The sequence below is a fragment of the Hyposmocoma kahamanoa genome, unplaced genomic scaffold (genome assembly GCF_003589595.1).
Source record: "Hyposmocoma kahamanoa isolate Upper Pololo Valley unplaced genomic scaffold, ASM358959v1 92906, whole genome shotgun sequence".
In the NCBI taxonomy this organism is placed as follows: domain Eukaryota; kingdom Metazoa; phylum Arthropoda; class Insecta; order Lepidoptera; family Cosmopterigidae; genus Hyposmocoma; species Hyposmocoma kahamanoa.
This window is the reverse complement of record NW_020654799.1, coordinates 1-14378: the sequence shown is the minus strand read 5'-3', so window position 1 is coordinate 14378 and position 14378 is coordinate 1. Positions and strand designations below refer to the sequence as shown.

General features: G+C 39.8%; 1 protein-coding gene across 1 annotated transcript; it reads right to left on the bottom strand.

The window, feature by feature from the left end:
* Positions 1 to 95: 95 nt before the first annotated feature.
* On the bottom strand, positions 96 to 13883 carry LOC113237018 (DNA repair protein XRCC1; the record flags this gene model as incomplete). The annotated part of the gene is made up of 7 exons (XM_026473262.1): positions 13571 to 13883; positions 11695 to 11808; positions 1189 to 1275; positions 931 to 1098; positions 691 to 856; positions 336 to 608; positions 96 to 264 (listed from the first exon to the last, which is right to left on the bottom strand). Coding segments are annotated over exons 1-7 (1028 nt in total), but the record flags the coding sequence as incomplete, so codon positions are not given.
* Between the last annotated feature and the right edge of the window lie 495 nt (positions 13884 to 14378).

The window sequence follows — 14378 nt, the reverse complement described above, 5'->3', positions numbered from 1 at the left end:
GGCGTGTCGGGGAACGCGCACCTGCCGCCGCGCCGCCCGGTCAGCGCGCGCCCCGGCCCCCTCCCCGCGCCCGCCCCCTCCCCGGCCGTACTCACACGAGGTGCGTGCAGTCGCGGCCCCAGTCGGGGCGGTACCGCGCGCCCAGGCGCAGCCCCAGGTCGCGCACCGCCGCGCGCCGCGGGTTGGCGTAGCCGCTGAGCGCGAACACCACGCCGCGCAGTATGGCGCTCTCGTCCGTCCTCCCTTTCTTCTCCCCCGCCGCACCTAGCGGTCGACGTACGTGACGGGCGCGTTCGCGAACGGTCGCGCCGCCCTCGCTCGGCCGACGCGCTCACCGTGCGACGTCCCGCCGTCTGGACGCTTCCGTTTGGTGCGATCGGGCCGCGACGTGCACGCCGCCGAACCGCAGTTCGTGTCCCCGATCGAGGCGGGCGGTGTTGCGGCCCGTTCGTCGCCGGACGCGCTTCGCCTCCTATCTTTATCCGCGTCGCGCTCGGCGGATTGCTTTTCGGCGCCCCCCGCTCTGACGACCGACGCCTTCACCAATTTGGTGGACGAGTCGGAAACATTTTTCAAAGCCAGCGCCGATGCCCGCCGAATTTGAGTATCTGAAACCGACAATAACGCTTGCTCGAAACCTTATGACAAAATGAAAAATTGCTACTGCGGCCACGAGCTCCCTGTTAGCACCTGTGTGTGCGACGTGCTGCGTGCGGTGCAACGCGAACAGCTCGCCGGGGCGAAACTCGTCATCGTCAGACGCCTCCCCCGCCTCTGTCGCTTCCTCCGCCTGCTCGCCGACGATCGCCTCTGCATCCTTCTCCGGCTCAAACAGGTGGATGAACGAGAGCCCGTACTGCAACCGGATCGATACAAACGTAAATGTCTGCCGCACATGGCGATGACCATCGGCGGAGGGGAACACGCCACCTGGCAATGCTTGTTGTAGGGTTGCGAGACGACAACGCGCACACGGTCGAAGCGCAAGTCGCGCGTGGCGGCAGTCAGCTGCTCGCCGTCGAAGCTGCGCACGCGCTGCACGCCCTCCGCTCGCCGCGACTCTTGCGCCGACACGAACACGCTGCTCGGCACCAGCACCTGGGGCGTGGCTTATCGTCGAACGTTCGTTCCAAAAGCTGAACCTACTATAGTAAGTGCAAACTTCAGACAGTGGCACCTGGGTAATACCTGGAAGGGCTCGTGCGGTGTCTCGGACCGGCCCGCCAGCACCTCGACCAGCGCCGCGTGGTGTGCGCCCACCGTCACGCGGCTGATCTGCACAATTGTTAACGTTTCATTGACAGGCTTCATGCAATAGAAAATTTTAGTGAAGGTGCAATGGCAAGTAGGCCTTTGTCCCTGTCGAAACCCTTTCGTAATAGTTTTTAGAAACCCGATTTCGTGCATTGGAGATGATAGGACCAGCAAATAAACCGTATAAACCTGTCAAACCACAAACTTTTCACGTTACAGCGACCAGTGAATTAAAATGTGCCTTCTGCAAAGAAAATCATTACACTTTTAATTGTAAGCAATTTGCGAACAAACCTATTGAAGAAAGGTACAAGTTTGTACAGAATAACAATTTACGTTTTAATTGTTTAGTGCCAAATCACACAATATTCGAGTGCAAACAAAGAACGTGTCAAATCTGTAGAAGAAAACATCACTCTTTATTACATGTAGATCAGCAACAAGCAGGTGAAGAAACGCAAACATCTGAGGAAACAAATAACAACAAAGAAGATAAGAAACAACCTATAGTTACGGCGCACACCGCGAGCATCACGTCGAGCTCGGGGCAGTCACACGTCTTCCGTGCTTTGATCGACCCAGGATCGGAGGCTTCCTTCGTAACATCGGGAGTGGTCGAGACGATGAGTTTGAAGAAAACCAAGATCAGCGGAGAGGTTTCTGGTGTTGGTGAGAGTAACCGGTTGAACATCAGACATATGGTAGGATTGCCAGTAAGGTCGAGATATGATACCAATTTTTCTATCAATGTAAATGCATTTGTATTAAAGTTGTTGACTCGTAGGCTGCCAGCTAGAGAAATTCGAGGTTACAGTTGGCCACAACTTAGCGATGTAAAATTAGCCGATCCTACTTTTAACATACCGGGAAGAATCTACATTCTTCTTACAGACTCGGGTTTCATGAGAGGCCCGGGCAACGTAGTTGGTCAGTACACACATCTGGGTTGAGTTTTGTCGGGAGATATTAATGCATCATTTAATGTTTCACAGCACATAACAGTTTACATATAACCCGTCAGATTGAAGAAGACAACAACTTATTAAAGAAGTTTTGGGAAGTAGAATCGGAAATGTACACAAAACAAAGTATGTGGACCAAAGAAGAAAGGTGTGAAGAAATCTACTAGAATACGACCACAAGAGATGCCGAAAGGCGTTATGTTGTACAATTACCGCTGAAGAACAGCGTTGAAGACACTGAAAGCATGTGGAGATACTAAACAGCAAGCGATACTAAGGCTGAAGCAACTGGAAAGAAAATTTGAGAGAAATGAAAATTTAAAGATAGAATATACGAAAGCAATACATGATTGCATAGAGGTAGGGGACATGAGTGAGGCTGAAAAAGAAGATGTGAGTGAAGCGGTCTACCTCGCTCATCATGCTGTCATAAGAGAAGATAAGGATACGTCTAAGGTGCGTCCTGTTTTTGACGCGTCAGCTAGGGGCTCAAATGGATGCTCCTTAAACAGCAACATGATGATAGGACCTACTATACAATCAGATCTCCGTAGCCTTATTATCCGCTGGAGACAGCATAAAATCTGTGTTTTTGGTGATATAGCGAAATTGTATCTCCAAGTGAAAATGTGTGACAAACACACGGATTTGCAGCGGATACTTAGGCGAGAAGACATTGCCGAAGATATTAAAAGCTATCAATTACTCTTGCTATTAGGCACTCTATTGAAACAGGGAATACTTCCCCTATGAAAGTCAAAGCTTATCGTCTTCCTAAATGCCACAAAGTCGAAGTAGATACTCAGATCAAGTAAATGCTTGATCAAAATCTCATACGACCATCCACATGCCCTTGGAATGCTCCTGTATGCGTAGTTCCCAAAAAGATGAACGCGTCAAATAAGCAGTAGTGGCGCATCGTCATTGATTTTAGACGTCTTCATGATACTACAGTCTCCGAAGTTTATCCTATTTCTGTGATGACAGATATTTTAAATCAATTAGGACACTCCAATTACTTCAGTACCCTCGACTTGTGCTCTGGTTTCCACCAAATCCTCCTGATCCTGCTAATGCCCAGAAAACGACATTTACCGTAGTAAACACAGATGGTACTGCTGGTCACTACGAGTACACCAGAATGCCTTCCGGACTTAAGAACGCCCCAAGTGCCTTTCTAACTTAACTGCCTCTACCTACATTTATTTCTCTCGTGAGTTTGGGTGTAATTTGTGGTTGTCTACGTGTGTGTCCATGGCACCCGCGACACAGGGTTTCCCTAGTGCGGGGCTATGTTGAGTGTGTACGTTATTATTATTATAATAAAAAGGCTTATGAATATCTCAGGCCTACGAGGCTTACATTGCTATGTCTATCTTGATGATTGCATCATATACAGCTCAGATCTGCCTTCTCATATAGAAAAACTCAAATTTGCATTTGACCGATTCAGAGAGTTCAATCTCAAACTGACGTGAGTTCCTTAGGCGTGAAATCTCTTACTTAGGCCGCATCATCACCGATAAAGGTGTCTCCCCAAACCCGGAAAAAGTAAAATCAGTTACAAATTTCCAAAAAAATTTTCCAGTTCCTAAAAACCCTAGAGAAGTCAAATCTTTTCTAGGTCTGGTCGGCTACTAACGCCGTTTCATTAAAAATTTCTCGAAAATTACCAAACCCCTGACGTCACTCCTAAAAAAGGACACATCCTTCCACTGGTCTATAGAACAAGGCCAAGCCTTTAATATCTTAAAAGAGAACCTTACTACAGCTCCTCTCTTGCAATATCCTGATTTTTCCCAACCTTTTGTCGTCACCACTGATGCCAGCAACTACGCTGTTGGAGCAGTACTGTCTCAAGGCCCTATCGGCAAAGATAAGCCAATAGCCTATGAGTCAAGAACTATGAACAAAGCGGAAGGAAACTACTCCACTACGGAGAAAGTTGGTGTAAAAACTTTTCGTCGTTACCTTTACGGTAACAATTTCAAAATCGTCACTGACCACCGTCCTCTTGTGTGGCTTTATTGTAAAAGACCCTGGAAGTCGCCTCATACGCTGGCGTCTTCTTGAACTTGAAGAGTATGACTTCATAATCACTATCTCATGATAGTCTATAAACAAGGCAAACTCAATTCAAATGGCGGATGCTCTATCTCGCATCCCTATTTACGCTTTAAATAGCGGATAATCTTAATCACCTACCTTACGAAACTTATTTCAAAAATCAATTTACCAACTCTTTAAGTAACCCAAACCCTCAAATCGAAGAACACACAAAAGCATTACATCTTTCTAAATTCAATTATATCGCATGTCCCGTCTCACTCGACTTCGATAATTCTATGCCCCATTGCGTGGAGCTCTCATCACGGTTAGATGACACCTCAATTTTAATCAAAGCCGAGCGCACTCCGTGTAGTATACAGAGTGTCACTTATAATAATAAAATATTCTGTTTTCTTTTTATTAAAGTTCATCATTATAATGAAACCACCTACCGTTCTATTTACGATGTTGTAATGAAATTGAGGAACGAAATTGTACAAAGGGATCAAAATATCACAGGTTTAGCTATCTCTGATTTTACGGAACCTTTCACAAAATTATCTCACACTAAAATTTACATCATAATTGCTCATATATTTCACAACACTAACATAAAAATACATATTTACAAAAATCAATTAATATGTCCTACACCCATCGAAGTACCCAAAATACTAAAAGAAAACCATGACTCGACTATCGCAGGTCACCCAGGATCGAAAAAGCCGTATGTATAATCGAATTAAAGCTACCTATTATTGGAAAGGCATGCGCTCTGATATCGAAAACTTTGTTAAAAAAATTAAGTTATGTCAAATTAACAATCCCTTAAGGAAATCTAATAAAGCCCCAATGGAAATAACACACATCCAATAAACCATTTGAAAGACTTGCCCTGGATGTCGTAGGTCCCCTGCCAGAAGCTGGATTTCAAAAATTTAAATTCGTCTTAACCCTTCAAGATGACTTAACAAAATTTTCATGCGCATATCCTATAGTTACTGCCACTAGGGAAGAAATAGCCCGAAATCTTATTCATTTTATGTCTTTGTTTGGCTTTCCAAAAACTATTTTGACCGAGTTAGGTACACGTTTCACCTCAGATTTATACAAACAATTAACCAAAATCCTTAAGATCAAATCCCTTTTTACTACTCCTTATCACCCACAACTAATGGAGCTCTAGAAAGGTCACATGACAAATTAAAAGAATATTTAAATCCTTTTGTAAACGAAAATCAGAACGATTGGCATTGTTATTTATTTACTGTAATGTTAGCTTATAATACCACACCTCATTGTACCACTGAGTTCACTCTTTATGAATTGTTATATTATGGTTGTAAACCTTCTATTCCTAGTTCTTTGTATGAACAACCACCAGTAATACTACCTATAACGAATACATTCGTGCTTTGCAATTCAGGATGCGCTTTAGCAGAAAAAAGGCCATCCAAAATATCATTAAGAGTAAAGAGCAGTCCAAACTATATTACGATTCAAACTCTCGCGATATTAAACATGAAACAAGTGACGTGGTTTACCTGAAACACCACCATAGACTCCGAAAAGCGTTGTCCCCGATATGGGAAGGACCCTACAAAATAGTAAAAGTTAATGGTAAACATAACGTTACCTTAGCTATAAATCGTAAACAAATTAGGTATCACACTAACATTATTAAACCGGCACATTCTTGACGGTAATCGATTTCTTTTCAGATTACTATTTCATGGCGTTTAGTCAGAGTCCGAGATTTCACCTATTGTACAGTCCTGGGCGCTACTTTGACTCTATTACTAACATCTACTTCCACAGTGACTACTGGAAAGTTATCACTCACGTAGACGTCAATTCTCTCGAACCTCATCTTAATAACTTAGATAAACTCAAAGTTAAAACATCTTTACTGTGTGCTAAACTTCAACCTGAAGAATATTGAGCTAAATAAGCGAAGTAGTTCTATAAATAACAAGTTAGACTTCCCAGTGTCCCTAACTTTAGATAATATACATACTTTGATAAATGTCTCTGAATTAGTTGCCTATTACTATAATAATAAAATAATCTTTGTCGAGAAATGGGCGCCCGGCCGTGTAGTTGACTGTTTGGGACCCAATAACGTTAAAGTAATAAGCAGTAGGGGGGAAACCGTACTTCGTCATGTCGATCAGTTACGGAGACGGTCTAACAGCACTCGGTTATCTATTGTTTCAACATCATCTAGATTAGAAAAAAAGAAAGCACAAGTCCGCAGCCTCAGTCTGCACCAGATAGATCGTTCAACACCCCGGTATACGGGACAGACAAAATTGAGAGCGAACAGGAGGAGGGGTCGCCGGGCTCGGGGACTCGAACGCCTTCGAAGCACCATACATCTGAGAGAGTGGAACGGAAAAGTCCTGTAACGCCTGAATGGCAGTTTGCATCGCCTACCACGTCGCCGACGCCACCACAACCGCCCCGAACTCGCATAGGCCGACAGTGTAGAATTAATAAGGTTCCTAATTACAAATTTTAGATATTAAGGGTTTAGTAATATTGTAAGTGCTAATTTAGTGTGAACGAGTGTAGTGTCAGATTAGCGAGTACGTATGTATTGGCCAGTCAGTCGACAATAAACGTTGATTATAGGTAGACGCGATCTTTTATTTCGTATAATATATTACAGGTCACATGCAAGCGGATGTAAACTCAGAGCAATTGCTTACCAAATAAATAAATTATTGTATGGTACCTTTGACCACCACGCAATAAGAAGAGACCTGGCCCGTCATGTAGATAAGAAGCAGGAGGAGTCAGTATTAAAAGAAGCAATTTTAAGTAACCTTAACTACGCTGAAGATAATGAAAGGGTCCTACGCCATATGTACATACGTAATGCAACAATACCAAGATGGACATATTTTAATAGCGGCCGTCATGTTTCAGGAATATAATGGGCCTAATATTTGGTTAATAAAAGACCAAAGCCGTGTGATAACAACTTTACTTTATGGAAGGTTAAAGCCGAAATAAGCGGTAGCGCACGTCACACATAACGTACAAAATGTCTGACAAAAAAGTAGTAGCTAACAATAATCTTAAACATTGTAAATTATCGAGTTCTTAGGTTTTCGCGATTGTTGCACATAGGAAATGAAACTATTTTTCCGGATTTAACTCGCGTATATTTGTTTTTTCAAACAAACCGACGTTTCGGGCCCTTTACAGGTCCCATGGTCACGGTTGACCACGTATGACATGGGACCTATAAAGGGCCCGAAACGTCGGTTTGTTTGAAAAAACAAATATACGCGATTTAAACCGGAAAAATAGTTTCATTTCTTACATTGTAAATTACTTAAAACCATAGGCGCTGTTGACTTTCTTTAGCTCCACGGAGTGGAGTGGAGTGGAGTGGAGGTAATGGAGCCGCAACACGCGGAATTCTACCACATAGATGCCAATGTATATCAACGAAACAACACTTCAGCTCCTCAATAACTTTCATTTCAAAAACCAATGATGCAGTGGGTGTCATCAACCTTAACTTCAATTTTAACCACCACGATAGCCTTATAATAAATCAGGTCTACGAGTACTCCACAACACAATAAATGACCGATAACACCCCAAAAGAACAGCCGGATGACACAGGATACAGACTTATCCAAACTACACTACAACCCCTCTAAAACAAACTGTCTCGCTAGAAAATATAAAAATAGCTACTTGAAACGTACTGAGGTGCAGAATGAATTATTAATAGGGTGGCTTCATTCGGGGCATATGTAGCCCCTCACCACTGCGACTCACTAATTACCTCCTAATTACAGTTCGGGGCCAAGGCCGACAGCATTGAAGGTCTTTCCTAGCTCCGACAGATTTAATGTCCTCTGGTTGGGGCACGTGCCTTCCCAGTATGGGGCTTCGTACGCTCATCAGGGGGTAACATTGGGTGAGAATATGAGCAGGAGTTTCGTCCGCCTCGTGGCAGAATCTACACTCTCTATTCTCTCTCTGCCCAATATTTGACATGTGCTTGTTCTTATTCTATACTAACATGTTAAAATAAAATACTGTTAAATATTGTTAAATGTTAAATATGTTAAATGTGATGTTATTGAGTTGGTAATTATTTGACTTTAAATACTAACAAAATTTCATAACACGATTTACCACGTTAACAAAAGAAACTAGAACTAGTACTAAGCCCCATCAACATTCGTTATGGAGTAGAAGACGAAACCAATTGCGTAGCGGACTTACAGGTCATACCTTTAATAGGAAAGACAAAGATGCTACAGAATTGTTACTTACCTAATATATAGTAATACTGAGGATATACTTACACTGATTTTTCACGATAGAAAAAAAAAACAAAACTAAACCTAAATTTAAAAGACCTCTGTATTCAATAGATACTTTACATATACCACGATTTTTTTTATGTCAACTGAACTAAATAGAACACGTGTAGTATACGATGTACATTGTCCCTATCGCTCGACGCAAGTAAAATGATCCGCATTACCTACGGGAAAAATTTGAATTCGAGCTGAGGTAGTACCGACTCGGGGGAAATTATAACAATTATAATTATAATTAATAAGTACGTGGAGCGACGTCGCCGGCCGCCGCTGTTACTGGTGCCACATGGGAGGACCAATCTATTGGCTGAGTGTCCACTGACGCGCGCGTTGACGACACTGAATAAAATAGCAAATACGGTCGACCTATTCCACTGTTCTCTGAGTGAATTCACGAAGATAGCGCTTTACGTATTATGTTATAGTTAGATATAGGTAGTTATAGTTATTGCTGGTCTATTGTATTGGGCATAACCTGTAAAAATATATTAAGTGTGGAAATAAAAAAATAAATAAATAAAAATTATTTAAAATATTTACTAAAAAAATAATATTTTATCTACACACATATCATAAAATCTCTAATGTGTTCAAAAACCGCAAATTACGACGAGCATAAAGGTAAACTGTTTTGTTAGAACAAATTTCTTATTTGTGAATTCGATGTTATTATTACCAGGATTGGGAATAGGTAGAGTTTTTTTACTTCGATGAACATAGACAGAAAATGGAGACTGCCTTACCACAATTTTTATAGGTCCCAGGACCTTGTCGGGTTTGGGGAAATCACTTAAGAACATTAAAAATTGACGGAATTGGGGACAGGCAGATACACTATATTTACCTTAACTTTGCGACGCACAGTGGATCAGATCTGCGATATTGCGGACATTGGATTTTTTTTCACAATACCTCTCTAAAAAATACCAATCGAGAGATCCTATTGTCCTAATTAAATATTGTCATATCACATTTTGCCATAAATATGATAGTTTAGTAATAAAATGTGTATTTTTTGTACGGGACCATACCTTCAGTGCTCCATCGTTACAAAGTCTTAGTCGATCCTGTCTTGGAGTCACTACAGACGTATTATTAGACCTATCTTCTATAGATTTGCATACTAAACGCGCGCCCAAACCTACCTATTCACTAATTATACGTGTCACAAAATGTGCAAAAATTGCACATAAATACGATTATTGGTTGAATACGTTAATTAGCAATGATCGGAATAGGTGGGGTTTTTCCAGGAACATAGACAGAAAATGGAGACTGCCTTACGAGAATATTTTTAGATCCTGGATTTTTTCAAGATTCGGGAAATCGGGAAATTATTTGGGATAGGTCGGTTAGAGTATATTTATCTTAACTATACGACGAGTTGTTGCAATACCAATTTTTCGGAATGTTTAGGAAAATGCCAAAAAATCTTTTTTTTTTTTTTTCATTCATTTTTTTCTAAAAGCATTCATTTTACAAAAGACTATCTCCCGCCAAACTGGAAACAGCTACATAATACATTTAATTAGAGTTAATAAGATTTGTATTACTAACATTCTGTTGATTTATGGACATTCCTGCAGATCCGTGATTATTACATTCAAATTTCGAACATCTCTGAAAAACAAAACAATTTGATTGGACCTCAATTCTAATATCAGTCGAGATGAAGTTTTATTCGGAATGAAATGTCAATAGCAAACAATTTTGACAATTTCACACGTTACTTGATATCGAACGATATGATAGTTGGGGCCGATTCTACTTTGTCTATGAATTAAAAATAAAAACTACTTTTTTTATTAATAATTTTGGATACAAGACCTTTGAGCCATGTCTTCGTTTAATTATGTTTCTGTAAATATGGCCGCCACAAAGAGGACAGGCAATTTGAGGCGGCGTGATTGGATTGACTCGAGATTCCTTAGAACGGGCCGATACGGGTATTTTAGTTCGAGATTCGTATAATTTCGCGTTTTAATCTTCGATTAAGGCACAATAGTACTATCCTATTCCACTTTAAACTAGATTTCACAAAATAATTGAAAGTCAAAATAAAAACGACACTTTTCCCTCCAAAAGGCCCAGAGCGAATCCAAATAAAAACTACGTTTGTGCGACATGCGTAGAAATGGGAAAAATTGCTAATTTTTTAAACGTTTAATCGTTATATTCTTGAAAAGCGTGCTTTTTTTAAACGCATTTTTCATTTAAACGCTTTTTTAGTTTGCAGTTAACAAAATCGTTAAAAAAAAAGTTTTTATGTTAAAAAAAGCTTTCAACGTTGTGTTGATAGCGAAACGCAAGAGTATACCACTAAAGGTTTTAAGATAAGTTTTTTGTAAAAAAGTAATTATATTTTTATCTGTGACATAACATTATTATAATAATATTTTGTTCATTGGCGTTTAAAAGCGTTCAAAAACATAAGTTGTTTAACTTTTGTAGCTGTTAACCATTGAAATGGAAAAACTGCTTAATTTTTGTTGTTGTAAAAGCGCTTTTCACTTAAATGCTTTTTAGTTTGACGCTTAAAAACTCGTTTAGAAAAACGTTCAAGCGCATAGACTTTGTTTAAAAAAGCTTGCAACGTTATGTCGAATTAACTTGTTTAGAAAACATAGATGGCGCTACTTGAAACTTAAGCACGTAAAAAATGAAATTGTTGAGTACTTATAGAACTGACCAGGGACCAACGCTTACGCTTAAAATGAAAAGCGTGCGCGCTGATTTCAAAAAGCAGACTTTTTAAAGTGCTTTTTGTTTAAACGCCCACCTCTAGACATGCGTGAGAAAAGTTTTTATTTGCCGCCAATTCGCCAGCCGTAACGTGCGGTCCCTGAACACATCACGCTCACGCAAAGCTTATAATATGTGTGTAGATAAAGCAGTGTACGTAACTGTACATAATGAGGCATTAAAAAACTCGTGAGATGTGTTTATGAAACTCGCCTGTCGGCTCGTTTCATAAACCCACGCACGTATTTTAATGCCTTTCATTATGTAACAGTCACATAAACTACTATTTTTTTACTTATTAATGAAAGATTTAGCTTATTAGTGGCTTTAGTTACCCGTGCAGCTCGTGCTAGCTGCAGCAGCACGGAGGCGTTGGGTTGCCCGCGTGCACAGAGCCAGCGTCCCGCGCCGTCGGCCGCGCCGCTAACCAATCCGCGTGCTGGGTGCTCCTGCATACCACACAACAATTCTTGACATGTTGTAATATGTACAATACTGATTGACAGTTTAGATATATAAACCTTCTCAACACCTTTTTCATTATCTTGTGGTATTACTAGAAGCTGAGGTCAAAGCTCACCTAACACGCAACTAACCCTTCACAGTAAAAAAATAAAAAATACACACAAGAGTTACATCAAAAGGCTACAAAACACAACTGACCCCCTGACCCCAACCCATGACCGCAGTTACTCTGTGTCAGGGCTCAACTTTAGAATAGCTGATATCGAGTTGGGTATTGATATATTGATATTAGTCTTGGAGGTAGATCTAGTTACAAGCCAAAGGTTTGTGAGAAATAAGTTTTGAAAATTGTGATACAAAAAGAACGCATTTAATACTAGCTAATGCAAAAAGAGTCCCATAAAAGTTCAGTAACAGATGTTTGTATAAAATAAAAGTGTAAAAAGAATTGTCACGATGGCATCAAATTTCATAAACTATAAAATTTTTGTTTATATAATAAGTACTAAATGAAATAAATCTTTTGTACAAGGTCTTACTCACTTCAGTAAATACAACGCATACTTCCCAATATGATAGAAAAAAGATATTAATACCGAGTAAAAACTATTCACAATTCAAATAAACAAGTGACCGCCATACAATTTTCGAAGTTTTTTATCACATAAACTATTAGCAATAGGTAGGGCGCTGTAAGGATTGTTAAAGAGGGTAAGCGCATATGCGCAGTGCATCCGATTCGTATTCGTTCTGAATACTATACAAACCATTGACCAAATGAAATCATACTCGAGTCTGCTCATGCTAAGTAATATACGACCCTAAGGGTCGTATTCCAGAACTGTACTCAATGCTCAAGGATTTGAGCAGACTTGAGTATGATTTCAAGCACGGGAAATACGACCCTAATAGCAAGGACTTGAGAATGATTTTCAGTGCTCACTGCAATACTCATGTCCTGACTTGAGTATTGAGTAGAATAGACCCTAAGGGTCGTATTCCAGAACTCTACTCAATGCTCAAGTCAGGATTGCACTAGAAACACAAGCACTGAAAATACGACCCTAATGGAAGGGACTTAAGTATGATTTCGAGTGCTTTAAACCATACTCAAATCCTGACTTGAGCATTGAGTACAGTTCTAGACTGGAAGACTGGAATGGAACAAGATATGTTAAGGAAGGACTGTACATTACCATCGCACGATTTGAGGGATGGGAGGGGGGAAGGGGGAGGGGAGGCAGCGTTTCGTTCATTTTTGTTTTACGAAAATGTTTATTTTTTTGCGTTATTTCAAAAAAAACACTGCAACAACCAAACGCTGTGCTTTCCTAACCTACAAAACCTGTTTCCTATCATTTATTTTCGAATATTTCAATAATTTTTATTATCAAAACTACGAGTTTCCTAAAGCTAATATTTTAGGATTAGACTGCTAACTATGTAATCTATTCACCATATTAATTTCAACTCTCAACTCGTGCGATGGTAATGTACAGTTGAGCCCTGTGTGGTAATAATAAACATAATAAACAATAATAAACAATAGGTGTGTCAGCAAAAAGGTTTACCAACAAATGTGTAGCTTGAAGTGCTGGCGTGGTACATTAAAGATGAATATTGTATCAGCTATTCTAAAGTCCTACCCTGTTGTACCCTGTAAATGGTCTGCTACATATATTGTCAATCCTGCTAATTAATATTATTATTGAATACCTATCTACTAACAAAAAGTATTAAACTCACCGAGTCTTCACTGCTGAAACTAACAACATAATCAATTTTAATTTGCGGCATCTTTCATGCACCTATTTCATACACAAGATTACTAAAAATATTATCTTTCAGAAAACAGCACAAGTTAAAGTTTTACAGTGTACTCTTTGGGCTCCAGTGATATTACACTGTACCATTTAAACTCATTAACTCAACTTCAACTTTTGTGTCTATGGCTCCGTCGTTTTGCGCGACGATTTTGCCAATGTCAGGGTTGAAATTGAAAGACATGTGTAGCGGTGGTGAGATAGATTGCCGCCGGTTATTAAAATACTTCGGCGGTTTTTATTCACAATGACGGTTATATATATATTTTAATGACAATACAAAAATATAATTTGAGAGCGCATGTTATTTTCTTTCTTTTAGAAACATTGTAGGAAGTTTTATTTAGCGGGAAATAAAAAATAAAATCGTTTAGTAAAACAAAGTTAGGCGTCGTTTTCGTTCAGTAACAAACTTTTGACCGGTGTCAGCGTGGAAAATTATCATGGAGAATGGAGAAAGAAATATATATATAAGAATAAGATATATAGAATATATATATAAGATAAGAAATATACTAATTCCAATTTCATAGAATACGTTAGAATTTATTCGAAAATATTTAAAAAAGTTTGTGTAGCTGCTAAGGTTAAGTTTCACAGCGACAAAATTAGAGAATCGATAAATAAATCTAAAACTACTTGGAGCATAATAAATAAAGAGTCAGGCAGGGTTAAACTACACGATAGAGATATAGTTTTAGAATTAGACAGCAAACTTATAAAATCTAAAG